The 27444-nt window shown below is 45.9% G+C and overlaps 1 protein-coding gene across 2 annotated transcripts; it reads left to right on the forward strand.

Moving 5' to 3' along the window:
• Positions 1-3089: 3089 nt before the first annotated feature.
• CDC42EP3 (CDC42 effector protein 3) lies at positions 3090-27444 on the forward strand. Of its 2 annotated transcripts, XM_069494293.1 has the most exons (3): positions 3090-3341; positions 19437-19578; positions 25314-27444. In XM_069494293.1, exon 3 carries the CDS (start codon positions 25549-25551, stop codon positions 26311-26313), a length of 765 nt encoding a protein of 254 aa, XP_069350394.1. In that variant the 5' UTR covers positions 3090-3341; positions 19437-19578; positions 25314-25548; the 3' UTR covers positions 26314-27444. The 2 variants fall into 2 exon arrangements, with proteins under 2 accessions (XP_069350394.1, XP_069350395.1); XM_069494294.1 differs by lacking the exon at positions 19437-19578.

The raw sequence follows: 27444 nt of genomic DNA on the forward strand, positions 1-27444 counted from the left end.
AAGAGCCTGCTATCAAACTACAATCTCCTCATTAAGTTTCACATTAACACACAAACAAATGGACATTTGCTGTTTTCCGTTCCAGGCCTATTTACCTTTGCATTCCAACAGCCTGAAAAGCCCTTTTTACACCTCTTCCTATCTAACTTCTCCCAGATTTCAAGGTTTAATTTAAACTCTGCCTCCTGGGAGAATCATCCCAACCCTCTGACTGATGCTAAGTCACTCTTCTCACTTTGTAAATGGAGATCTTAACCTAGGACTTCCCTGCCATCAATAGATTGGTCTTCAGAGGAACCCTAACATTGTATGTGAAAGAGTTCGTGTGTAATTCTCTGCTTGTTTTCCCAAAAAAGGGTGTTCATAAATCTCGTGAGATTTTAAAATGAGTTTGTGACTTAAAAAGGTGGAGAATCACAAGCATTCTTGGCCAGTGCTTCTCAAACATTAAATGTGCACATGAACTGTCTCTACTTTATTAAAATGAAGATTCCAATTCAGTAGGTTTGGAGTGAGGTTTGGCGCTGTTGGTCCCAGGACCACACTTGGTAGAAAGAGACTAGAGTGTCAGCAGCACGTGCTTGTGTACACTGGCATGTTGCTCACTGCCCCTTAGGTAGACTGTAGGTTTCTGGACAGCAAGGACACTGCCAACACTACTTGGCTCTTCTCCCAGGTAGGGACTAATAAACAGCCTACTGATGGGCCCGACAGGTGTTCTACAGATATTAGTCTTAACTAGGCTTCCAAGGCTACCACCAACTTTTTTAGGCTAAACCTTTCCAAAATTCAGAGTGGAATCTCCAAAGTCCTAAAATCTCCCTGAAGCAATACTTATTCCTCTCTTTCAGTAGTCCAGTCCCCTAACATATTGAAATCTAAATCCATCAATTCTAAAAGCCATAATGTTTAGTACAGGGAAGGCACCCATTGGAAGAATAATTCACTAAATTGGGGCATTTTTTTTTTTTTCTCACTGAAGGTGGTTGGTACAAATAAATAATGTGGGGCATTAAAGGAATCAAGATAAATCAGTCAACAGTACCAAGCTCTCTCTGGCAGATTCTGGATAAACTGTTAAAAGCCCAGAAGCGAAGCCTCCTTTAAAACGAGCAAGGAGGGAGAGAAAGCTTCTAGAAGGTGAGGAATGGTGTACAAAAGTGAAAATAGGGTTTTAAGATAAAATTGTCATCTCAAACAACTTGCCCACTATATTTGCACAAACTGTAAAATAAGTTATTTACTTAGTCCTGTGGAAATAAAGTGGTTTTAACAGCAGCTAACAATAAAGCAAATGAAAAAATTACAAGGCATATGTGTAAGGAATGTCTTTATGTGTGCAAAAGGAATTTTTCATGTGGTATTTTATAAATATATATACACATACTATTTGGATTTATAAAATACCTTATGTCATGAAGCTATACATAAATATAAAATACCTTTTCTAAGTATGCCAGTAACATTTAATATTTTTCAATAAATTAATATATAAAATATATACATTAGTGCCAAATGGAACATATATTTTGAAACATGAACCCCAAGTTAAACTCTCAGGAATCTGGAGTAGTATCCAGGTACCTGCCAAAGGAAACTTTGGACCAGTTGTCATTTTGAAGAAAGGAAACAATGCCGGGTCTCTTATCTTCATGGACTGTTTTACTTGTCAAACTTCTAACATCCCTTCAGCAACGTTTTGTATTTGACTTCCAACCTCATGGCCGTTTGACCTGCCAACTATTATTTTCTTTGAGGTTTTTTAACGCTCCACCCAAGTATTTTGCTTTCCAGAACAGTTGTGTCCGTTTCCTTTTCTCTTCACCTTAACGTCAGCCTTGGTTTACAACGTCGCCGGCTTAACGTGCGCCCTCTAAGGTTTCAGACAGACCCAGGGCATCGCGGTGATGACCAGAAGCTGATACCGCCCTGGAAAGCCAAGATCCCCTGGAGGTTCTCTGCTTTGTGCCAGGATTTTCATCCAACCTGAGAGTCCCAGCGCAGAGGCCAGGCCCAGAGAGTCCAAATCCCCCGGGTCCCCAACCCCCTCCCCAGGCTGACTGTGCAGGCTGGGACCTCACGCCGGAAAACACCGCCCTTTCCTGTCGCCTACTTCTTCCCCAAGCGGACGACAAGAGGAGGAAGGGAAGGAGACCGATTGAGAAAATTAACATTAATTAACCGGGTTCACCCTCGGCCCCGGGCGTAGGGGCGGGGCGTGCTGCCGCACTGGCCAGATGACCGGCGGGCGCAGGTGCTGCCAAGGGCGGAATTTTACGCTCCCGAGCCGGCAGCTGCGCCACTTGCGCCTCGTCGCACGTCTGGGGCAGCCGCCACCCGCTTGCCCTAGCTTTAGGCAAATCCCTTTGAAAGACCCCCGAGGGAGAAGAAACACCTTCCTCTGGACAGGAAAAACCTGCAGCGTCTGCGGTTCTTCGCGTGCACACTTGCTGGGCCCGGAGCCCCTGGCGTCTCCAGTGTGCCAAATCCACTCTCCGGGTTTTGGCCGCAGCTCGAGGGGAGCGAGCTACTAACTGACAGAACGCGACCCTCCCCCTTCCCCGCCCGGACTGCTAGTGGCCTGGGGAGCGGTGGCTAGGCAGGAAGGGTGGCGCGATCAGGTGGCCCCGCTTCCCTTCACGGCTAGGTCGGCTTGTTGGGGCCGGGAGAGGTGGGCGCACGAAGTTTAGTGCGGGTGTCCGGGATGCGGGCGGAGTCCTTTTGTCCTCGTGCACCCGGGAGGCAGCACCCCGGGATCTCTGTTTGAGCCCAGAGTCCCGCGACCTTTCTTTGTGCCCAGGGAGCCGGACGTGGCTTGTCCTCCGAAGGAAGCCGCATCCTGGAGGTGGCGCTGGGACGGTAACAGGGAGCGCCTATTGTCCTCCGAGGTCCCGCGGGCCCCGCAGCCCGTGACTCCCGAGCGCTTGCGCCCGGCGGCTGGGTAGCCGGGGCCAGGGCACAGGTAGCGCGGCCCGGAGGGTCAGCGCGGCCGCCCGCGCCCTCCGCCCCGCCCGGGCCCGCCCCCCGCGCCGCCGGCCCCGCCCCGCCCCGCCCCCCGCAGGTTCAGTCCTCGCGTCCGGCCTCCGCGCGCTCAGTCTCGCCCGCACCTTCTCTCCGGGCCGTGGGGCCAGAGCGGGCGGGGAGCGCGGCGGTGGGGCCCGAGCTGGGGGCCAGCCCGGAGACCCGGCCGCCGGCCTGGGGCGCCTTCACGCCGTCTCGGAGCGGTTAATGCTGTGAGCAGGCGCCGCGCCTGCCGACCCGGCTGGATCTGCGCGCACCGGCCGGAGCTGCGGCGCCCGCGGGAGGCGTCGGGCAGTGGCTGGGCTTCTCGGCGACTGCGGGTGAGTCGGTGCCAGCCCGGGGCTCCTTCTCTACCTGTCTGTGAGTCTGTCCGACCCGCGGCCGTGGCCGCTTCCGGCTTGTGCTGGTGTTAGGCTTGGAAACCAACAGGGAGTGGGCATACTGAGGGCATCGCTTTCCAAGCCGGTGTCCAAAGGACCGAAGGGTGTGACATAAGGCAAGCCCGGAGGGGGTCGGCACGACCAGGACGCAGAGCTCCACTATTTGTGCCCACCAGTTTTCGGGGTGGGGCTGCGCGGCTGCACTGCACCCTCCAAGCCATTGAAAGAGCCATTCTGGGCGGGCATTGCGTTTTTCCATTTGAGAACAAGCCGCACTTGGCTACCGCGCCCCTCGCGTGGTGGATGGGCACCAGGGCCGCACATGGGTGCACCCTGCAGATCTGCAGTGGCAGTGCCCGCCGGGTGCCTTCTTCTCTCGTGGCGGAGATATTGTAGATATGAGGCTCCAACCTGCAGACCTGACAATGAATATATGTGTGTGTGTGTGTGTGTGTGTATGTATTTTTTTTTTGACGGTGGTTTCTGAACAGCTGAAACGTTTACAAGATTTTTTTTTGCCCTCTTTCTCTTTGAAACTAAGTGTCTTGACACAGGCAAGTATCAGACATGTGAGGACGAATGGATCTGGCCAGTCATTTTTTCGTTATGAATTATTATGCTCCATCCCCCTCTCGACTTTGGGAGGCATGTGTTTCATCTTATAAATAGAAAGTAGCATATTTTTTGGCAGGACCTCCTTTATACTGTGCAGTCTAGGAGAGGTCAGTTTAAAAATAAATATGCACTTGAATGTTACATTACCGAGAGCCAGGCTGTGGCTGGGACAAGCTGCGTGGACAGCAGCATCAAAGCTGGGAGCGCAGCTGTGTTGAAAGGAATAAAAGCACCAGAGTGCAGCCCAGGCTGACAGTCAAGTAATTACATTTTGTTTAAAGAAAAAAAAGTGAATGAATTAAAATGAGGGCGGGAATAGGAATGTCAGGAGGGTACTGCAACATGAATCTTTCCAGCCCTGGTGTATTTGGGGGAGTGGGTTACTGCTGTGTGCTGAGGGTGTGGGAGTTCTGGGAAGGCAACTGATGAATGTGTTAGGGAGACAGAAATTGCCTCCCCACCCTCCAAATCTTAGTCTTCACACTATCAGAGAGTTTCTTGGGGGTATTGCCTTTGAAAAGGAACAAAAATTAGGAGAGTAGCAGATGTCTGTATTTTAATAGCAAAGCCAGTCTTAGGGACTTCCCCTTAACATGGCAGGGAATAAAAAGCTCACCAGGAATCATTGATGATGCCCCAGGGGTATCCTTAAGGCGATTTAAAAGGCTCGTAAAATGTTCGAACTTATAAAAGAGCTTTCATCTTACAACCAGGAAACGCAGCTTCTCTTCTTTTCTGGACAGTTCCAGAAGTCTTCTCTTTGATACCACCTGTATTTTGTATGAGCTCCAGCTAAGAATAAGCTACACTGGTTTGTGTGTGACACAAACCCTTTTCAGAAAAGATCCAAACCCTCAGAACTAAGTTGGGGCAGTTGTGAAATGTTTAACACTGTCACGTGTGAAATAAATGACGAAGGCTGTTTGTATATTCAAGAAATGGTTGCAAGTTCTTCATTAAGTCTCCCAAAGAATGTAGGTTTCCCAATAGGCCTCACCCATTGAATAAAACACTCAGCACCAGCCTCTGGGCTCACCGATAAGAACTGGAGAGGGGAAATTTGGAAGCGTTTCTGGACCCATGGCAGTTTCTGTTTTCTAGTGGTATCATCTGCTAGAGATTTACATTATGAATTCCATGATTGGAACATGGTGCTGAGGCTGTGGCAGTTACAGACTTGAAATAAGATGAGCTCCCCCTTCCCTCAGTCTGAGGAGTGAAATTGTTTTCTGTCTCAGTAGAACATGGAAGGGCAGCTAGAGTAAGAAGTATTGCACAGTTTTTGTTTTTTATTGCAAATTTAAGTGTGGTGCAAGATGAATAAATACAAAGCCATAACCATGATTGCAGAAGGGCTCACATGAGTTAGTTTGTCTTGTCTGTTTCAGTTTTTCCTTTAATGCGCTGCTTTGTTTTATGTCCAACATGTTCCCAAAAGCTGCCCTTTTTCACTTATAAAATTCCTGGTATTCAACAGTGTTGGGGATAAAGTTGCTTTAACCTATATCACCCCAGGATTTTTTTCCAGGCTATAAATTTTTCACAAGCTCTTTGCCCATCAGCCATAGCATTTATCCAGTGGATGGAATATAATTCATAACCTGAAAACCTCCAAGAAGACTGCTCTGATTTATTATTATTTTAGTAGCAGTAGTAGAAGTAAGGTCCTTGCTTTTAGTCTAATTTCATCTAGTTCCAGCCTGATTTCTTTCTAACCAGAATCGTGTGGACCTGTTTTTTTTTTAATTGATTAAGAACTTAAATCTATTTTTAAACATGGTATATCTGCCAGGGAACAAGTATAGCCATTTGAAACTACCAGATAAAGCCAGCCACAAAATCTTTTGCACCTTACCAAGCACAGACCACCAAGAAGTCTCCTAGTATATCATACTGTTCATTACTTTGGATGTTAAAAGTACTTCCTACATGGAGCCCCTTCTAAGTGCCAAGTACTCTTCTTAACCCTTTATTTCTATGAACTCACATTTTTCCAACAATTATTTTATGAAAGAAGAACTGTTTGAGAACAGACCAGTTATATAACTTACCCAAAGTTGTACCGTAAGGAGAATACCTCAACATGCATATGCAATGTGACAACACAGTATGTGCATGGATGAGTGGCTAATCCTACATGAAAGCTCTTTGGGTTAAGGGGATGGGAAAGAACCCTGAGGTTATGAAGCTTCCCCAGGTCAGATTGCCTGGGCGCATGTTCTAGCTCTGGCACTTAACACTTGTGTGACTTTGCGCAAGTTTCTTAGCCTGTGTGTCTCAGTTTATCAGTTGTAAAATGGGGATAATATGTTACCTGAGGATGAAAAGAATTAAAAAATATAGTGTACTTAGAACAGTGCCTGGCCAGAGTAGGCACAATGAAAGGTTGATGTTTTCATTCTTGCTCTTGTTGTTTTCCTACATGCTTAATACTGTTTTTTTCATTTAATATGCGTAAGTATTCTTTGAGGTAGATAGTACAGTAGCTCCCTCTTCTCCGTGATTTTACTTTTTGGGATTTCAATTACCCACAGTCCACCTAAGTCCAAAAATAAGTGAGTACAGGACAATAAGATATTTTGAGAGAGACCACATCCATATAACTTTTATTGGAGTATATTGTATAATTTTTCTATTAGTTATTGTTAATCTCAAACTGTGCCTAATTTATAAATTAAACTTTATCATAGGTATGTATAATATGTATAGGAAAAAAAATAGGATACATAAGCTTTGGTACTGTCCGAGGTTTCAGGCACCCATGGGGTGGGGAGGAGTCTTGGAATGTATCCCTCAAGGATAAGGGGACTATTGTATTGCTCTTCTTCTCCAGATAAGAACACAGGCTCAGAAAGCTTTAGTAACTTGGCCAAGGTCACACAGCTAAGTAAGTAGCAGAATGAGGATTTGAATTCTGGTCTGTTTGACGGTGTACTAAGCACCACAGCCAACCACGGGGAACGAGGGCCACGGAAGCTATTACATCTAATTCTTGGTATGTCTTTTGGCCTCCAGCAAGGAAGTCATTTGTATTACCCTGTATCTCAAATGGAAGATGACAGTAATTCCTCAGGGAATACTCTGTGAATTATTTTATTATTAAAGATGGTTCAATCCCACATGTATGGTAACATTCTTCTCCTACAGTGGATCCAGTATGAAAACTGCTAGAGTTAACATAAGCAGTTTAATTTATACCATAAATGAGATTTACTAGGTGAAAATGGGAGACTTCGGAATGAAGAAAGCATGTTATGTATGCCACAGCCAGGGATGAGGATTTGGGGGGCCAGGGATGAACTGGAGCTCTGGTGTGGACCATATCTTTGTTTCCAGGTTCTAGATGGTCAGGGGTGTAGGATCCAGTAACCACGTCTGGATAGTCACCTCCTTGAGGCCAGGAGCCCCATCCCCGGTGCCTGGTCCTTCAGTACCTGGCACTCAGTGGACGTTTAGTACATGTTTGGTGCTGATGTTACCCCAAGAACTGAACCAAGGAGGAGCCACAGGTGAGATGGGCAGGAAGGCTCTGGGCTCTGTCCTTGGCAGAAGTCAGGCCCTGTTACAGCTCTGCATACGCCCCGGACCCTGCTAGATAAGCTTCTGGTGTGGAAGATAGAGCAAGGAGGCCTTTGAAACCCAGAGGGGTGCTCTGGGTAACCACGTGGCCTGCTAGGCCTTCACTGCCTTTCATGCTCTGGGTTTGTGATTAGCTGTGGGAGTCTGCTCAGGGGCTGCTCAGACTGAAGTGGGGGTTCTGGAAATAACTCATGTTGCCTCAAAATCCAGAGTAATAGCCTTGGAGCTGTCCAACTCCATTTGGAATCTACTCTTCTCCTGTCCCCACCCTTTAAAGGCTGCAAAACAAAACAACGCCCCACAAACCAGAATAAATAAGCAGCCAAATAGTTCTACAGCAACAGTCTGGTGTGTTTCTTTCCTTTTAAAAAAAAGCCTTCTTTGGCCCTGATATACTTCAATGCCAAATTTCGCCAGAGTCACATGATGATGGACTGAGTTTGACAGTACCTCTGGTGGAAAAGCAGTTTTCAGAATTTAACCATACAGTTTTATAACACGAAGCATGACATTGACATTAAAAAGATTATTTCTAAATAGCTAAGCAAACTGAAAGCTGACAGATTTCAAACTACTGTTTGCTTAGTCCTTCCTGCTTGCCTATGTCATGAATTAATAGCAGAATTCTAGAATCCCAAATTTAAAATTAAAAAAAAAAAAGAATTTTTAGTGATTTGAGTTTTATTTGCATATTTGAGAAAGTTATTATTAATATTAGCCTTCTAGGCTTTGGTTCTTTGTTAAACAGTGTTGCAGAGTTCACACACCTGTGATTAGTTAGTAGGGCCCCCCTAAAGTGTACATGGAGACATGAACAGCATCAGAAAAGGATTCTTTGGGACCCCAGTTGACGAAGGTGTCTTTCTGCAGGACTTCTCAGAGCATAAGCCAGTGTGTACGGAGTTTCTCAGGTAGTTTTGCCCACAGCAGCTGAAGGACTAGCCTGTCAGGAAACACGCCCTGGGAAATGCAGAGCAGAAGCCACAGACTGCTGTGTGCCCTGCAGAGCTGAAGGAACCCAGGGACATTTAGGGAACCACAGGCTGTATATATGGGAAGAGAGTCCTAAGAACATACCAGAAGATTCTGGCAAACTATCAAACCAGTTTTGCTGTTTGATAAAACCAATGCAAAACTAAATAGGGGACAATTAAAAGATACTTAACGGACTAGAGATCAACAAACATAGGTTCTGGTCTTAGCTTTTACCCAAATTATGTAACTTTGACCTCTCAGGGTCTTTTTCCCATCCCTAAAATGTGACATTTGGTGCAAGATCATCTCAGATAATCTCTAGCTTTAGAATCAGTGGGCCAGGATCCATGCACCTATTACCATAGCTATCTTACTGCTAATAATGTAAGACCCTGGGTTGAAAAACAGACCAGTGCAGATCTCTGGCAGAGCAGCCCGAGCAAGCATGGAAGGCGGGGAACTTCAAAGTCTAGCCTCTATTTAGACAGCTTCCACCTTTGGGAATCCGTCATGTCCTAGTGACATCTCGAAGGTCCTATTTGTAGACACATCATGCCAGTGATAGATCACCATCATGTGTTCAGCTGAAAAAGACTTGTTCTGTTCAAATACATCATAATCATTTAGGCTACACACATTTTTAAAACAAGCAAAGGCATTTCTGGTGAAATGCAGCTTTGCCATTTCGGAATGTGTTTGATTTCTCTCCCCTTTATTTATTTTTAAAACTTTATTTTTGCCAAGGGTCAGTTCAGAATTAAAACATTGATTTTAACACAGCAGGAGATGAGGCTCCAAGCCTTTGACCAGCTAGTCACAAAGCAAATCCCTCGCCTTCTCTGGGCGGGCTCCATCCCCTCCTCTGTGAAGAAGTGGGGGAGGCCAGAGGCAGTGAGTGGATATTCTCCAAGCTTCCTCCTGACTCTAAACTGTAATCCCATTCCTCCTTTTCCTCATCTCAGAGGTGTTTCCGTAGTGTTTTGTACCTTCTCCTGTCTTAACTGTTACTGTTTACATCATGGTTTGATTCATGTGGCTGCCTGATTGGACTGCTAGCTCCTTGAGGGTAGGGACGGAATCTAGTTCATCTTGGCAGTTGTCTTTTTTACAGTAGGACTTAATGAAAAAGCAGGCACTCTAGTCCTTGCCATATTATCTGATTCTTCCAGTAGCATCATCTTCTTAGTCGTTATCAAGTCAGAAATCGTTATCACTTTCCTTACTTATTTTCAAGTCCTGCTGTAGTGCAGTTATCCCTTCCCAGGCTACTGAACATTCACCTGCAAGGGGAGTCACCCCCAGTCCTTGGTTCTGATGGTGGTGATCATCCAAGGGCACCGTGAAAATCAGCCAGACCCCCACTGGAACCTTCTCAGAGTCTTCTCAGCTGAGAGTCTTTCTCACGCCCCAGAGGTGGTTGTGGCAGCCTGGCACCCATGTGTCCACTCGGATCGCAGAATAAGGGTGGTTGTATTTCCTAGTGCTGCCTGGACCTCTCGCCAGCTGTGACCATGTGAGCCATTTATTTATTGGTATATTTACTTAGCATCAGTCTCTCCATGGTGGAGTGCATCACTGCCATAGCCTCAGTTTCTAGAATAGGGCCTGGCCCGTAGTAAGCCCTCCGTAGATGTTTGTTGTTGAATGAACAGTACCCCAGGGACCAGCCAGGGGCTGGAGGAAGGTTGTCTGTAAAGCCTGCCCCTCACTGCGTGCCTGTCATATCACCAAACCGGAAACTGTTTTCTTGCTCTTAGATGACTTCAGAATGGAATGTCTTCCAAAATAGTGTTGACTTTTGGCCTTACATGAAGTGTGGTGTCACTTTATGCTGGTGAGCAGGCTTTGTTCTGTCTTCCTCGAGGGCTCACCCTCGGGGGGAAGGGGGTGTTTCATTTGCCACCCGGCAGGGCAGAGCGAGCTGCAGAAGTGGAGCAAGCTGCAGAAGTAGTTTAGGGTGGCGTGGGGAGGAAAATAGGACTTCTTTCAAATTCCAGTTTTCTTCTTAGAGTAGGGAGTTAGACTTATCAGAACAAGAACATTGGGGAGTTTTTCACACGATATTTGAAACAATCAGTTTAAGCGGACAGATCACAAGTTCTAAAGGAAATAAGGCTGGAAGACATTCCCACAGTGAGCTTCCGGCCCATCTCGTTCCTTATGCAGCTCTAGGTTTTCTTGCAGTAATCAGTAACAATCGCTGCCTCGTTGCCTGCCAGGTCTTTGCCAGGCACTTGATGTGCTTTGTCTCCTAAGAAGACTCGCCCAGTAGCTATTTCCACTTCACAGATGAGGAAACTGAGGCTTCTAGAGGGAGTCGCTGGCATCGCTCGGGACCCTGAATACCAAGAAAGATGCGAAAGGATGATGAAAATCGTGTAAGCTGATAAAAAGTATTTTGAGTCTAAGAGTAGTCTTACTTTTATTTTTAACGTTACATTTTTTTCTTGAAACTTCCCAGAAGCTAGATGTTTCCACAGATACTAAGAATCCCAGAGCCCCAACATTTCACAGATGGAAGGGACCTTATCTCAGCCCCAGGCTCTCATTCTGACCTGATAAAACGGAGGCCCTAGAAATGTTCAAGCGACAGGCACGGGAGCATGCATTTTCATTCTTGGCCCAGCTCTCTTTCAAACTTTTTTTTTTTTTAAGCTGAGGAAAAGAAAGAAAATCTCAAGCCCTGTGTATGAGCAGATAATAACATAATTTCTTTGGTTAAAGAGGAGAGAGGTTGGCCCTATTTATTAAGTAGTTAAAATAGCAATATGCCCATCCATATTTTCTCTTCTCTCACACGTCACCGATTCTGGTGGGGTCTGTCCGGAGAACCTCAGATGGCTGTAGCTTTTTTTCCAGGCTGTCGGCTCACAGCAAGCACGTGGTGGAGTGAAATGCTCAGGTCCACTTTTATAGGAACTTGCCGGCCCACACCTGCCCCATTCTGTGCTAATGGGATTATATAATTAATTTTAACCCAAACACAGCACTTCCCATTTATCTCCATTCAGTTTATTCCTGTGGGTGTCATCCCACCCCTGCTCTCATCTGTCAAGGTAGTTTTGGACCCAGTTTGTCATCGGCACATTGACGCCCTCCCCTCTTGTCTCATGATATCCATAGGTTTGATGAGTGTGTCCTCTGTGTCTTTCAAGTCAGTTGGCCTGTCAGTAAGATTCCCTTGATGCTTGGCTAAAATCAGCCTATGACAAGTAATCAACCATCTAGCAACTGTGTCACAAAGTAAGCAAACCAAGTGAGGTGCCGGTGAACTTCTTGTAAGTGCCTATTGGGCATACATGTCCTCAGTACTCAAAACCTGGAATTATGCCAAAGATAGATGAGATAAAACCCAAGTAATTGTCTCTTCTCTATTTTTTTGGAAATCACGTCCTTTGCCTATGTATTTTTCCCCCCGAAGGTTCTAGAAAATCATTCCATGATCAAAAGGAGACAAGTATTTGTAGGACCTTAGGATGTCACTTCCTCATCAAGCCTGGAAATCTGGACTCATATAAAGTCCTTTCCTATAATTATTGCTCCACGTTGGGCTTCCATTTTCCCTTGCTGGGGTCAATTATGCCCACCCCACAGCCCCACCACTCCCAGTACCACCAATTTGAGGGTCATTCCATTTCCTTTCCTTCCCTTCCCTTCCGTTTCCCCTTCCCTTTCCCTCCCTCTTCGTTTTCCTTCCCTCCCCTCCCCTCTCCTTGCCTTCTTTTCTTTCTCTCTTCTTTCCTTCCTCCCTTCCTTCCTTTCTTTTCTTTCTTCTTAAGATAGAAAAAAATAGAAGTTGAATAAATCAGGGAACATAATTCACCTCTTTGATCTCAGCTTCCTTTTCTATAAAAAGTTAAACAAAATGAACTGTAAATGGAATTAAATGGATTCCCCCCCAAATCATCCATAAGGTACAGCAGGTCACCAGTAGGAGAGAAAAATATTAGACCATTTGTATGTATTTATGTCTTAAGGGGGGGCTACTATAAGAAATCCCAGTTTAGTACTAACACCTTCATCTGACCGAAAACAGTTGATTGTAATTTTCCCAACTCAAGGAAGTCCTGTTTGTTCCCGAGGAGGAATAACTGCACCTGGAGGTAACAGATGCACGTACAGGTGTGTGAGAAGCTAGCCCAGTCCTGTGTCCCATTGACAGAGGAATTAACTTCTTATCAAGCTGCTGGTAGGAATCTCTTCTAATTGTGGAGGTTGTTCACAGGGTGGATACAAACCATTTTAGCCTCATCTGCAACCATTTTATTGATGACTGATATAGACGACATGTAAGGAGCATATGAACGTGGTTATTTTGGCATTTAGAATGGTTTCCCTCCACACTGCATTTTAACAGATAGTCTGGTTTTTCATTTGGGAAAAAGATAATGCCTTGTGTTTGCATAACGCCCTGCAGATCTTCACACTCAGTTCCTGTAATCTCCTATGGTTATGATAAGGTTTGGGATCATTATCTCCATTTTACATGGGCGGTAACTGGAGCCCAGATGTGTCAGGGGTTCTTGCAGGGCTGGCTCAAAGTTTCAGCCCAGCCTTCTCCTCCCGGAAGGCCTGGAACAGCAGTGAGATAGATGTTTTGTTGACCCATGCAATAGAGGTTGTGTTTGGTAGATGTTTCAGTAGGTTTTTTGTTTTTTCCAAGTATCTGATCTGTGCCAGTCACACACTGATCTTCGAAATAACCCTTTTCTATAGAATGTCCATTGTAGTTTATTGAGGTTCCCTTGTATATTTTATTCGTATAAGCCAAGTTCCCCCCTTAACCCATTTCCTTTTGAAAGGAAAGGTCAGAAGAGGAGGCTCGTTGTTTTTCTTGGGCCTCGTTCTTTAAGTTTGACTTAAGTATTATATAACCAGTGAGTCTGAATCCAGTCTGAATTCAGGGGAATGTATCATCAAATTTTCTTTGAGTCTTACCTCTCTAAGACACTATTTGCACATTGTAGTCATGAATAGAAGTCATTTTCCTTTCCAACAGCATGTCCACAAATACTTGCCCTAATCCCAGAGATCCGTATGATCCTGCAGATTTACTCTGGCTTGTGTTGATACACTGTTAAATCATTACCCTGCTTGAATAGAGGAAGGTTAACATGTCTTATTGATGGAAAAATAAAAGAACACCTTTGCCACAAGAAAAGAGGCGACAGCTTCCTTGTTAAATGATTTGTTTTGGTTTGGTTTTTTCTGTAGGAGTCAGATTAATAGAAAGACTCCATCTTGCAGTTTCACCAGGGCAGGCAGTGTTAAAGAGGAAGAGTTGCATCAGTCTCTTTCAGGCAGCTTTTTCATTTGTTTATTCATTCAACAAACGTTTATTCAGCACCAGCTATGAACAAGATACAATTCTTCCTCCCAGATGGCAGCCCAGTGGGGGAGTGAGTAGTGATTACAGGACAGTGTGATAGTGGGTCTGAGGTGCTGTGGGAGCTGGTAGGGGATGTCCCTGCAGGGGTGGGTGGCCCCCAGATTGCTGAGATGGGCCTCACAAATTGTTTTATATTATCTCCAGGCTACAAGGGCAAGCCTGCCCTGAAAGGATTTTAAGAGTAGAGTGACAAGGTTACGTGAGGATTCTGGAGCGTTCATTCTGGTGTAGGTCAGGAGGTAAAGTGGAGGGCTGGGGGAGGTGCATGTTCTCGTGCAGAAGCGAGATCATGGGGGCCAGAAGTAAAGTGGAGGCAGTGAGGGTGCACCAGGGGACCAGGGGAGGGGCAGTCCAGACAGACTGGCAGGACTGCAGGACTTGATGTGGACGGGGAGGTGAGGAGACAGCTGGGCTTTGGATTCAGGTGCTTGCTGTCACTTACTAAGAGAGCAAAGTGCAGGAGGCAGATGCCTGGGGCAGGCAAAGGGAAGAAAGATGGCAAGTCCCATCTGGGACAAGGTGAATATGGAGCATCTGAGGGAGGCAGAGTAGAGAAGTCTGGGATATAGAGGGAGGAATGTCCAGGGCCCTTCTGTCTGGGAGGGGCCACGTTTGTTTGTTTGCTTGCTTGTTTCATGATGCTACTGTGCATGGGGAATATGCAGCCTGGGCCACATACAGCAGCCTTGCAAGCTCGACAACCCACAGCTCCCAAACTTGTCAGTAGCCTATTCGATGAGGAGAAACCTCCTGGTCACATGCTTGATTGTTATGGCAATGTCAGAAAGTTTCTAAGAGCTTACTTTCAATTTCTGTGCTTATCTCATCATGGACTGGCCGTGGTCCATAGACCCACTTTGAGTAGCACTTGTCTAGACTTACGTAGGTCTGTATGGGATGAAGATACTGATTTGGAAGTTATCATCAGAGAGGTAGTTGAAGCCATGTACAGTGGAATTGTTGAGGGGTGGTGGATGGACAACAGTGATCCAACCTTGTAGAAATGCCAACATCTAAGGCTTTTTCTGTAAGAGTTCAGTTAATATTTTAGGCTTTCAGGACCACATAGAGTCTCTGTCACGACTACTCAACTCTGACCTTTGAGGGCAAAAGCAGCTGTACTAGGGTTTTTCAACTTCACTACTGGATTTGAGGCCAAGTAATTCATTGTTTTGGGGAGTTGTCCTATGCATTGTAGGACATTTAGCAGCATTTGTGGTCTCTACACACTGGATGCCAGTAGCACCACCACCCCCAATCATGAGAATCAACAATATCTCCCAGCATTGCCAGATGTCAAAATCACCCTCAGTTGAGAACCACTGAGCTGTGGACAGTACATAAATGAATAGGCTTGGGTGCGTTTCAATAAAGCTTTATTCACAAAAACAGGCAAGGGGCCAGGTTTGGCCCAACTACTGTAGTTGGAAGACCCTTGACCTAGGGATGGGCAGATGGAAAACTAAAAGAGTTTATTCAGTAAAAGTGAGGGACTTCTGTGTTCCCAGCTCAAGAGGAAAGTTCTATAAGTGATCCAGAATAAAGAGAAGACTTTTATCAGCAATTGCTCTCATTTGTAGCACTTTTACTTACCTTATTCTTTTTGAGCTTACCACATACCTGGAGATATCCGATATTAAAATGACAAAACCAGAAAACAGGAAAATAACAAATCACATAATACAAGCTCTACAGAAACCCTAAGAAGACCTCCAAGCAAGGCAGTAGTGAGGCTGGATGACGTGAGGGGAATTAGAGACTTCCTCCAGGAAGGAAGTGACTGAAGCAGGTCTCAGAGGATGTTATGAATGGTGTTTGATGGGAAGAAGGTGGGAGAACAGTCCATGTAAGGAACACAGGGTTCTTAACGTTCAGAAAGGAGGGAAGTGCGGTGTCAATAGTGAGGGAAGGCAGCTATTGTCCCCGGTGAAAGCCGCGTGACCGTGCGCCGTCCCATGCATGGGCTTCCTCTGGGAAAAGAATTAACAGCACTTAACTAACACTATTTTCTAAGAATAGGATGTTTGTTTTTCTCCTCCAGGTTCAGGGGGCTTTCTTACTTTAAAATTTTCATCTTTTTACTTTAATCCCAAAGTCCAGAACCCTTGTTGAGATTCTTTTTGACAATAGCAAAAATATTGAAAAGTCCTAGTGAGTTAGAGCTGGAGGGGCCAGTGTCCAAGACCCTTTTTACTCCTTCTTGGCCTTGGACAAGGTCAAGTTAGCATCTCCGCCTCTTACCGATTTTGAGATCCTAGCGCGTCATTTCCTCTAGGTGCAGCTGGACATCAAGACAGATAGTCCTAAAGGTGGCAGTCCTCACGGTATCAAATCGGCAGTGGTTCATGAGTGCGGATGAAATCCTAGCTCCTCCACATTTTGGTTGATTGCCAGAGACATGGGCTTCGTCTAAGACTGTTTCTGAAGAGGTGTATTCTGAGTGTGACATGAGATAATACTTACCTGCTGGCCCCTAGCAAGCACTCAAATGTTGGCCATTATTCTTCGCATGTAAATTCCTTAGAGAACCAGGCATTTCAGATTTGCCACTTTCTCGAGAGCCTGTGCAGACTTGCACTACAGAGCAGACCATGTGCAGGGGGATTGTTGAGGGGTGTGGGATGGACAACAACCAGGAGCAAAGCAACCCATCTCTCATGCCAGCAGGTCTAGCGGACATTATGGATTTAACACTTGTAATTTGAAATTCATTGGGTGTCATGTGTTGTGGGAGGCAGAAAGATGACCGAGGCCCAGCTCATGCTTACAGAAGAGCTTTCAGCCTAGTCAGAATTGATTCATTCATTCAACAAATATATGTGTACAGACAAGTATACAAATACTACTAGGGAGTGTGCCATGGAAGTGGGTTGAAAATGGAATGGCAACCACCAGATTCCAAATATACCCAGTGCTGGCTGCTATGATAAAGAGAAGCTATGTTTCAGCCCATCCAAAAGGCACAGATGATTGTAGAGGGCCTGAGCAGGATGGCAGGTTAGCATGAAAATCCCACATCTGTCCCTTCATCCTGTCAGAGAAATGGAGTATTCAAGGGACCTAAGTTTGAGGATGTGGCATAAAGGCAAAAGACTCACAACTTGGCTAAGATGGTCTGGGTCGAGTGACCATAATCTGAATTTCTGGACACCGTCAACTTGTTACTTTGGATATTTGATTTTGCTGTTGCCAGAACTAGAGTTTTGCATGGAATAATTTCTGACTTAAATATTAGTAGTTTGTTGAGGGCAACTAAGCAGCTTTACAAGTTCTTTGCTTTTGAGCAGAGTTTAAAATGAATATTCTGGCTGAATATTGCTGAAAACTTCAGGGTCAAGTTCTTTTCCTGTATTGATATCGGCCTCGCAGCCTTGTAGACCAAGTCAGATCCACTAGTTAGGGAAGCATGTGAGCTGTTCACAGCAAGGGCCTTATTAGATTCATGTCCACCCAGGGTGCCTGCTGGGTGCTTCTGTCCAGCCCGAGGCTGAGTCCCATGGAAAACGAGTCATGATAAATGAACCAGGCATGAGAGAACCTGCCCTCCTCCTGCTTTGTTGTAACTGTCAGGGATCGATGTCCTCATTGAGTCCTCCTCGGTAACTCATTTTTATAAGGAGAGAAAGGTCCTAATGGCCTGTCTTCAAAAGTGCAGACTTTGTACTTTGTGAGGTGGATGTTCTGGCTTCCAATTTTGATCTTTCAAAGTAGATTCTATAAATGAGAGGAGTGTACGCAAATTAGGAATGAGTCTCCCATATGGCATTTGTGGGTCTCTGTATAATCAGAGTTGTAAAGAACAATAAATTCAGGCTGTAGCTGAGTCATAAACGAGAAGTCCATTTATAAATAATGGAAGGTGAAATGTGTCAGACTTTCAGAGTGGGTCTGTAAAATACTGCCTGCCAGGGTCTAGCTAAGTTCATTTGCATGACAGCACCTAGCAGCTGGGAACCCAGCTAATAGTTTCACAGTCTTATGGCATACAGCTATGTCCTCAGTTTAGATGCTATGGAGAGAGGATAAAGAATCTAATAATAGAAAAGGCATCCTCCTATCTTCTCAAATGGGTGGAGTAAAATAAACTAAAAATACTAAAAGTATCCTGCCGTTTACTGGGCATTCATTCTTTGGTTACATTGATTTCTGTCCGAAAATTTCATTTAAGTTCAAGGCTAAATTTCCAATACTATAATTTTTTTTTGCTTGAATTTTAAAACTCTTTGTCTGATTGGAGAAGCCCTCCTCCAGAGGTTTGCAAAATGAGTGCTGACGTCTTAGTGATATTTTAGTGTTTCTGATCCCAAAGGTTGGTTGGTTGTCTCTATACTGGTAGAAACACGGCCGTGTTTAAACAGAAAGCCTCTTTAAGGGAAAGTCTATGAGTGTTTTTATATGGGAATGTGACTTGGGACCATAAGGAAATTGGCAGTGATGGTGTCCCCATCTGGGAGACTCAGAATGAACAGGGACATGACCATCCCCCTTTGCACACCGTCGGGGAGGCTCAGGGTGACTTTGCTCCTCTGTGAGGTCCTCGTCCCATGTCCATACTTTCTGTTCCCTCCTGGCCCTCCCCACGGCAGCCCATTCCATCTTCCAGGAAACCTGGGTTCTTCCCTGGAAAAGCCAAAATCTGTCTCCTTGTAATTCCTGCTTGGTGGCCTTAAGGCCTCCCAGAACAAGTTAATCTCTTTCTCATTACTATTAAATGAATCCTTCAGATCCCTAAAGATTAGTTTTCCCTCTCTATGAGTTTTCTTTAAGCTGCTCTACTCCCTCACCTTCTTCTCACATGTCCCAGTCGACTTCCTTCATCTCCCCGGTGCCATCCTCACAACATGTGGGAACATGTTACAGGTCACCTTTATCCCGTCTAAGTGTGGAGCCCAGGATCAGATATGGTTTCCCTGGGGACTGAGCACAATGGAATTATTGTCTTCTCCTGCTTGGCAGTGGAGAGAAATACCCGAAAGATGGTTGTGGGGTGAGGAGGTGGTAGAGGGTGCTTGACCGAGTCATCATCCTTCCCCAAACCTTCACGTTGGTCCGGATGTGAAGGAGGAATCACTGAACATGTTGGCACGGGCCCAGGTCGTGCAGTGGTGCTGTGGCTGGGTGCTAGAAGGAAGGCTGCCTAGATACGTACTGTGCTAAGGCAAAGTGAAAAGTGATGGAGTGTCCTTGAAGGATGTGACAACCAAGCCAGAAAGGGGATGTGATGTGGTGCGCAGGCTCACTTCCTGCAAGGAGGAGAAAGGTCCCTCAGGACAGGAGCACCCTTCACCCCACCTGCCCGTTTTCATACATGTGTGTTTTATATTAACATTGCAGCATTTTGCAGGATGCAAGAATTTTTTTCACCTTTTCTCTCCACTAAGAATTACCCTAAAAACAATTAGTAAGCAAACCAAACATTCCTTTCTTAAAATGAATGGATTTTTTTTTTTTTTCATCCCAACCTCTGTTCTTTTCAGAGACCTGTGAGTTGCCAATCCAGTCAACTCTAAGTAATTCAGGAACTGAGTTTTCAGTCTGTGATGACCCCTGGCTTTCCCACCTCTTGGCTGCTGCCCTGTTTTGGTGTTTTCAGCATCATTCTTGTTTGCCAAAAGGATGGTAAGGAAATGAAGCAAAGGACCGTTTCAATTATTTTGTTAACTGAGGTATTATTGCTGTGATTATTTCTGTCAGTATCACTGTCATTTATGCTTAAGTCAGTGACAAGAATCTAGAATTGTCAAGCCTAGTGCGGGAATGACAGTTTGGCTCCGTTTCTTACCAAAAGCATGGCTGTAACTTCCTCTCAGGTCCTTTTGTGTCGGGAACCCCTTGGATCTCTCATAAGTACCTGTAAGTGGGAACGTGACCGTTTGCAGCTGGACTCTGTGCCCACACGTCTACGTGCTGGACGTTCTCTCTCACCTTGATAGAGGGTGTCTGACTGGCAAGCCAGACCCTTTTGTTGCTGAATCTTCTCTCTAGTTCCTTGTTTTCAAAGGAATCTAACTTCCCCGATGAATGTTTTCACGAGCATCATCTAAGAGGAGCAGACCATGATCCTAGAACTAGGAGAAAGGGACGAGCAGTCTTGGAACGTTTAGATTTCAGGGTCAAGGGACGGGAAGGGTTTCTGAGAATGGGCTGTACATAGGAACCCTCTGTCTGTCTGTCTGTCTGAAGATTTGGGGACAGTAGCAGGAGTATAAGAAAGATGGCCATGCCAGAAAGCTGGAGAGACAGAGTAAAGTGGAGACTTGGATGCCAGAAAGGGACTAAGGGTGGGGAAAGGAGAGGCCCCAAGCGTGGGTGCCCAGTACCCTGGGATGGCTCGATGCGAGTGAGTTAATGCTGGTGGTAGGGTCTTGACTATACACAAAGCTACTTTCTCTTCCTCTGGCTCCTGGGACACCCGGGAGGGCTCACTCTCCGTCAGTAATTCACTTCTGGCCTGTAAGCCCCTCCTGTTAGCTCTTCCTTTTCTCTTCTCTCCTCTTCCCCCTCCTACAAGCAGGTCCCTCCCTTCTGGACAGAGAGCAGAGCCCCGGGGTGGTCCCGGCTCAGGCTCTCCTGCTCTGTCTGACTGATTCCCAGCCCTGTCTCCTGCCACATTGGTCAGCCACCAGCAGCCTCCTGGAACCCAAGTCTTCTTTCCTTAAAATGATGAGGAGCGGTAGGATTTCGTGTCACAGCACTTGGTGCTATTCTGCAGTAGAAGGTTTTCTGTGTCACTCACCGCTGCCCACCAGAGCCTGGGCGGCTCCACCTGCCTGTGCCTCCCTCCATGCGGAAGCCCTGCCTTCCTGCCGCCCCTCTGACATCCATGTGCTTTCCCTGTCTTGCCCTTTCTCCTTTTCCTCCTGACTAAAAGCACTTCTCTTCTGAGATCTTTTCCATTCGGCAAAATCCAGGTCGATGTTGCTTCTTCCGCGAATGCCCGATCACGGAAGGAAGAAGTGATCAGTCTGTCCCTTGGCCAAGCTCTGGTGGGAGTAGCTCAGCCCTCTTGTGAGGTCTTCATATGTCCACACACTGCCGTCCCCAGTGTTGCTTTTGGGCACATTTTCCTGTACACATGGTGGCATTATGATCAGTAACTCATGGGTTCAATAGGCTTTTCAGGACCTAATGGCCTTGTGTAAAATTGGCTCTCCAAGAAAGCGTAACCTGAACTCTACACATTTATTTAGCTAGTTTTTATTTTTTTAAACAGCTAATTTATTCACATGATTTGAAAATCCAAAATCATAAAAGGATATATAGTGAAGTTTCTTTCCCACCTTTGTCCACTTCGGGGAGTCACTATTATTACTTTCTTGTGTGTGTTTCCAGAAATATTTTATAGATACACAAATCAATACAAATGTATTTACATAGTCCTGCACCTGTCTTTTTCACCTTTGAAGATGTACATCTTTGGGCTTTTTCCATATGAGCATATTAAAAGCCGCTTCATCCTTTTTTACACCCTAATAGTATTCATTTGTATGAATGCACCAGTCCTCTATAGATAGACAATTAGGTTGTTTCCAACTCTTGGCTGTTACAAACTCTGCTGGGTTGAGCAACCTTGTGTGTTGTTTCTCACATATGTGAGTTGGATAGATCCCTGTAAGTGGAATCTGGGGTCAAAGGGCATGTGATTTGCAGTTTTGGTAGATACCAGCAAACTGCCTTGCGTAGAGGTGGGCTGTGTTCATGCTTCTGCCATCAGGGTGTGCACAGGCTACGCCCACCGTCATCAACCCAGCACATTGTCATACATTTGTTTCTGAAACAGACTTTGATAATACGGAAATTCTGAATTCCCAGGGACTGAATTCCCAGGGAATGTGCTCATTAAATGTCACGTCAAGGCTTCAATTCTGGGAGCCTGGCCACCTGGCTTAGTGCATGGTAGCTGTGCGGCCTTGGCAGGGTGGCTCGTTGTATGTGCCTCAGTAGGGCCTCGTTTATAAAATGGGGAGAGTAACAGCAGGGGCGTCATGGGATCTCCTGGGCAAGCTAGTCCATGTCAAAGGTCGGGACAGTGCCCAGCTCACAGAGGAGCCCTCAGTACATACTGACTGTCGTATTAATGGCCACCGCTTCCCAGGAGGTGCTCACACCCTCTCCGGGACCAGCCACTTCTTGCCAGGGAAGAAGCCACCCCGTTAGGTTTCTATATAAGCAACTGGCAGAGACGAAGCTGAAAGAGCAGTCGCTCTGGAGAGCAAGAAGGGAAAACTGACAAAGCTGCGTGGACTTAGCCCCGCGTATCCGGAAGGGAGAGGAGGAGGAAGCGTCGGTGTAAGAAATCATGGGTGTCAGGCTGCCTCCCCGCAGCCAGCACAGCTGCGCCTGCGCTGGAGGAGCGAGGATGACAGCCGAGGTGGAGGGAGTAGGACCAGGTCAGAGCTGCCAGCGTCGCAAGCATCAACTCATCTCAAGTTGTAAAACTGATGTTTTTGCCCCAAATTCCTTCACTTTCTGTAACTTTCAAAGTATTTGGGAGGCATGTAGTGGAAATTCAATGCAAATTATGATTTCTAAAGTCCTAGAAGCCTGCATCCCTGTCACGCAGTGCATATGATGTAAATATTTGTAGAGAGAAAGGAAAATGCCTTTGAAGGTGCTTTTTCTTTACTCTCCCACTCTCCAGAATCCACTGTCTGCGGCATAGGTCACCTCCCCACCAACTCTTTTCTTACCTTTTTCCTTATTTTTGGCCACGTCTCTCCATACCACTGACGTAAAACCCAGCTTCAAGCAGGCTGAGCGAGCCCCTGGCTGGAGGCTCCAGAGCTCATGACCGTGACGGTGGCCGGGCAGGGAGTGGAGTGACCGACGGCCAGGGCCTGGCCTGCACCTTGGCCCCCCTCAGGTCCCAGCCAGAAGGCCTGAGGACTGGGCCCGCGTCCCTGCGCTGTCAGAGAGCAGCAGATGTTTCCCCTACCCCTTTCCTCTTCCTCCCCACCGCCCCAAAGCCTTGTTTAAGTAAAGGGTGGATGTGAATGATCCAGTCAGAGGAGTAGGGAACTGCTCTCTGGCCACATCTTCATAGGACTTTTTTTTTCTTCATAATTTAGAACACCCTGCCCTGGGCCCTGGCCTCGCATAACCCTGGCTCACCAGCTGACCACAGACACCCGCCATGCCCTGAGTTGCGGTGAACACACTGTGTCTTTCTGTGGCAGCTGCTCTCCCAGCCCTGTGTGCTGAAGATGCCACTCCAGCGGGCAGCTGTTCCTCAGGGCTGTGCAGCTGCTGCAGGCAGAAAGCCACACAGTACCCAGAGAGGCAGGAAGGCCACCTCTGGGTGGCAGGGCCCTAGGCCAGTCCCGGGTATTGTGCATATACGTGGGAAGGAAGTCCTGATGTTTTAGCAGGAAGACCCCGTGTTTCAACTTTTGTTACTCTGACAAGACCCAAATTAGAGCTAGAAATGTGTGAGAGACAATGTCAGGACCCACAGTCGTGCCAGGCTTGGCAGCCCATGGTCAGCCCACTCCACGTGGGTGCAGACCTCATACTGCCTTGGTCTCCTCGCACACCCAATGCTGGAGTGGGGCTGGCTCTCCCCAGCTCGTTGTTCTCGGCCTTTTCAGGCCTGCATTGCTGGATGCTGACACGCTGGGCAAGCTGCTTCCCAAACAGAGGTCATTGTTACTGTCCCAACGGGCAATGGAGAATAGTTCTTGTCACCTGCCACTGGTAAATGAATTTATTATAAAACTCTTGCTGAAAAGGAAGAAATACGGGGCAGATGCAGACAGCCTCCAGCTGCTTCAGAGCAAATGTGGCTCCCTCCAAGCCATCAGCTAACTCAGCCCTTGAAGTATTTGCATGCTCTGCGGCCGGGGTGGGAGAGGTCACAGCAGAGCTATTTGGGGAGTTCTTGCAGTGAGGAAGGTAGTAGCTTCTCCATGTCAGCTAGTGAAGCTAAAGAGATGGAGGGTTATTTTCAAGAGATGAGAGTGTCTCATCAGTAAAAGAGGGCCTAACATCCCCAAAGCCTTCTTCTAGTTCGTTACTTCTAATCTGGTCATGTATGTGCAGGGAGGATGTGTTAGTTTTCTATGCTGGTAACAAACAACCACAAACTTCAGGGCTTTCAACATCACCCATTTATAACCTCACAGTTTCTGGGCGGGGCTGAGTTCCAGGGTCTCACGGGGCTGTAATCCAGACGTGGGCCAGGGCAGTGGTCTCATCAGAGGCTCAACCGGGGAAAGATCCACTTCCGAGCTCCTTAGCACTGTTGGCAGAATTCATTTCCGTAGGCCCTCGCACAGCCTGCTTACTTTTTCAAAGCCAGCCAGGGGGGCCTCTCCCTCACCAGCTCAGATGGAAACTTCTAGAACATAACCTAATCAGGGAGTGACCTGTCACCTTTGCCATGTTCTCTTGGTTAGAAGCAAGTCACAGGTTCTACCCACAGAGGCATTAACACCAGGAGGAAGATCCTGGGAGCTCCCTTAGAATTCTGCCTGCTCCCGGAGGGGGAGCTACAAGCCTGATCAGCACTATTTCAAAAATGTTCCCAAGGGAAAGCCCAACCTATTACACGTGATCACAATGCTTTTTCTTTGAAATGAACCAGTTTTTTTCTTTTCTTTCCATCTCAGAATGCCTCCAAATACAGAAATCCTTGACAGCCCAGTACTCTCTGCCACAACTTGATTCCAACTCTAGCTCTTTTGTTTACTTGCTATAAGTTATTAAGAAAAGGTGATTTTTTTTTTTAGGGGGAGGGGTTTTCTGGATCTCAGATTTCTCATCTGTAGAATGCATTCCACTAAGATTTTTTTTGGACACTAGCATATAAGTATTGTCACTTAGTAAATGGTATTTCCAGCTCTTTCCTTATAAGAGTATTCATTTTATTGCATTAATTTTATTTATATACAGAACTAAATGACAAAATATTATCAGTCTTGCTAGTGTATACACCAAAGCAAAAAAGAAAATAGATTTTAAAACAAATCCATTTGTATCTAAGGAGCTGAAATCACTGGTAATATGCTGACAAGCAGTTTTTAGACTAGAGGAAAAGGACTAATATCCTAGACACTTCCAGAAAATTGTGTCCACAGCCATGTCGAAAAAATGCTGATGCCAGGGGTCTGGGGTTTTTAAGTCTCACTCATGCTCTCCCTGTCTTTGTTTTTTTCTTTTTCCCTCTGGAGTAAGAGTAAGATTAGTGAACCCTTGTTAAGATTAAAGTTTTGATCCTGCTCAATGGAGGGAAGTAATAAGATAAAGTTCAGCTTTAGTTGGGAGCTGGCCCTGACATTACACACAGGCTTTTGTGAAGAGGCAGCCCACTGGGAACCCTGACGGTAGAGTATGACCTGCTTTGGTTTCTTCTGCAGGTTTCTCCTTGTCGTGGAAGGGACTGGATGATGTAACTGGCTCTCCAGGAAGCCCCGTTCGGCCATAACCTCGGGACGGTCTCTTAGACCCCATCTCACTTCAGAGCCACTTCTGAAGCCACTTGAGAAAAATGATGTGACGGTCTCATCAAAAAGGGTTTTTCAGAAACGTATCACATCTGTGAAGAAAGTGGCCCCTTTTCCCTCTTGCAGATAGACGTTCTCAGATTCCAAGATGCCAGCCAAGACCCCGATTTACCTGAAAGCGGCCAATAACAAGAAAGGAAAGAAGTTTAAACTGCGGGACATTTTGTCTCCCGACATGATTAGTCCTCCCCTCGGAGACTTCCGCCACACCATTCACATCGGCAAAGAGGGCCAGCACGACGTTTTTGGAGATATTTCTTTCCTTCAAGGGAACTATGAGCTTCTGCCTGGGAACCAGGAGAAGGCATGCGTGGGCCAGTTCCCCGGCCATAACGAGTTCTTCCGGGCCAACAGCACTTCGGACTCCATGTTCACAGAAACGCCCTCCCCCGTGCTCAAAAATGCCATCTCCCTCCCGACCATCGGAGGGTCCCAAGCTCTCATGTTGCCCTTATTGTCACCGGTGACATTTAATTCCAAACAGGAGTCCTTTGGGCCGGCAAAGCTGCCCAGGCTTAGCTGTGAGCCAGTCATGGAGGAAAAAGCTCAGGAGAAAGGCAGCCTGTCGGAGAGCGGGACAGTCCACCAGGGGGACACCTCGTGGGGCTCCAGTGGTTCCGCCTCTCAGTCCAGCCAGGGCAGGGACAGCCACTCCTCCAGCCTGTCCGAACAGTACCCCGACTGGCCTGCCGAGGACATGTTTGACCACCCTGCCTCGTGCGAGCTCATCAAGGGAAAGACTAAGTCGGAGGAGTCCCTCTCTGATCTCACGGGTTCCCTCCTCTCCCTGCAGCTCGACCTTGGGCCCTCACTTTTGGATGAGGTGCTGAATGTCATGGATAAAAATAAGTAACAGGATGCCAACTCTCTTCCTTTGGGGTAAAAGGTACCAAACAACAACAACAAAACTAAACTAACAACAGTCGCACAGTTGAAAGAAGGGCTTCCTGGGCTGTATTTGCAGTTGTGTGATGGGTTTTCTAAAATAACGTTCCTACAAAATATTTGGGTTTTTTTTACCTGTTTGCAAAAACAATTCAGAAAAAACAAAAAAGCAAAAAAAAAAAAAAAAAAAAACACCACACAAAAACAAAAACAAAAAACCCACAAAACCTGTCCTGGCAAAAAGAGGAAGTGAGTGAGTCAGAGCCCATTTTCGGCATATCAGCTCACTTTTGTTGTTTGCAGACACGTAAGAAATCTGGCTTGGCCAGGATTGGCACTAGCTATGAAGGGCTGGACGAGTCACATTAAGGAACTTTACAGAACTTCACGGCACTCTGACATTTTCTGAGCAAAAAGAAGTCAAAATTTATTTAACACCTAAGCCTTTTTTTCTAGACTCTTTTCTATATTATATTGTTTGGGCTCACCATAGCAAATTTGCCAGTATTAAAATTTTTCTCCGTTTTCACGTTTGAACAACTTTGTGGGTTTTGGGGATTTTCTTGTAGTTCTTATATATCCCTATATATTATATCTATATCGCAAAATTTTGACTGTCAGCTACATGTTGGTAAGACACAAGCAAAGTATTACTGTAACTAAGTTATTTTTAAAGTTAAAATATATTTTTATGTGCCTTTGGCTTTTTATTGCAGAGTCTACATTTTATAGATAATACATCAAATGTGGTCATTTGACTTGTTTCCGTTGGGGTTCCATTGTAAGCTGTGTATGTGTGTGTTTGGAAAAATGTATTCATTCTTAGCTTTATTTTTTTTTCTTCATCTGTTATCATACTTCTAACAGCAGCCAATAATGGATTGTAAAGCATAAAGGCACAGGTTACTCATGATGCTTCTGCAGAGACTGTGGGCTAAACCACGTAATGTAATGTGGAAATATGGGTATTTTAGTACAGTACATACTTGCATTACATAGGTACTTCATACAACACAATAAAGAGTAAATGTTAAATTGAACTTGCTCGTTTATAGTAATAAAAAAAATCTAAGAGAAAAAAATGTTTTCTTTAAATCTA

This window comes from Eulemur rufifrons, chromosome 19 (assembly GCF_041146395.1).
Source record: "Eulemur rufifrons isolate Redbay chromosome 19, OSU_ERuf_1, whole genome shotgun sequence".
NCBI lineage: Eukaryota > Metazoa > Chordata > Mammalia > Primates > Lemuridae > Eulemur > Eulemur rufifrons.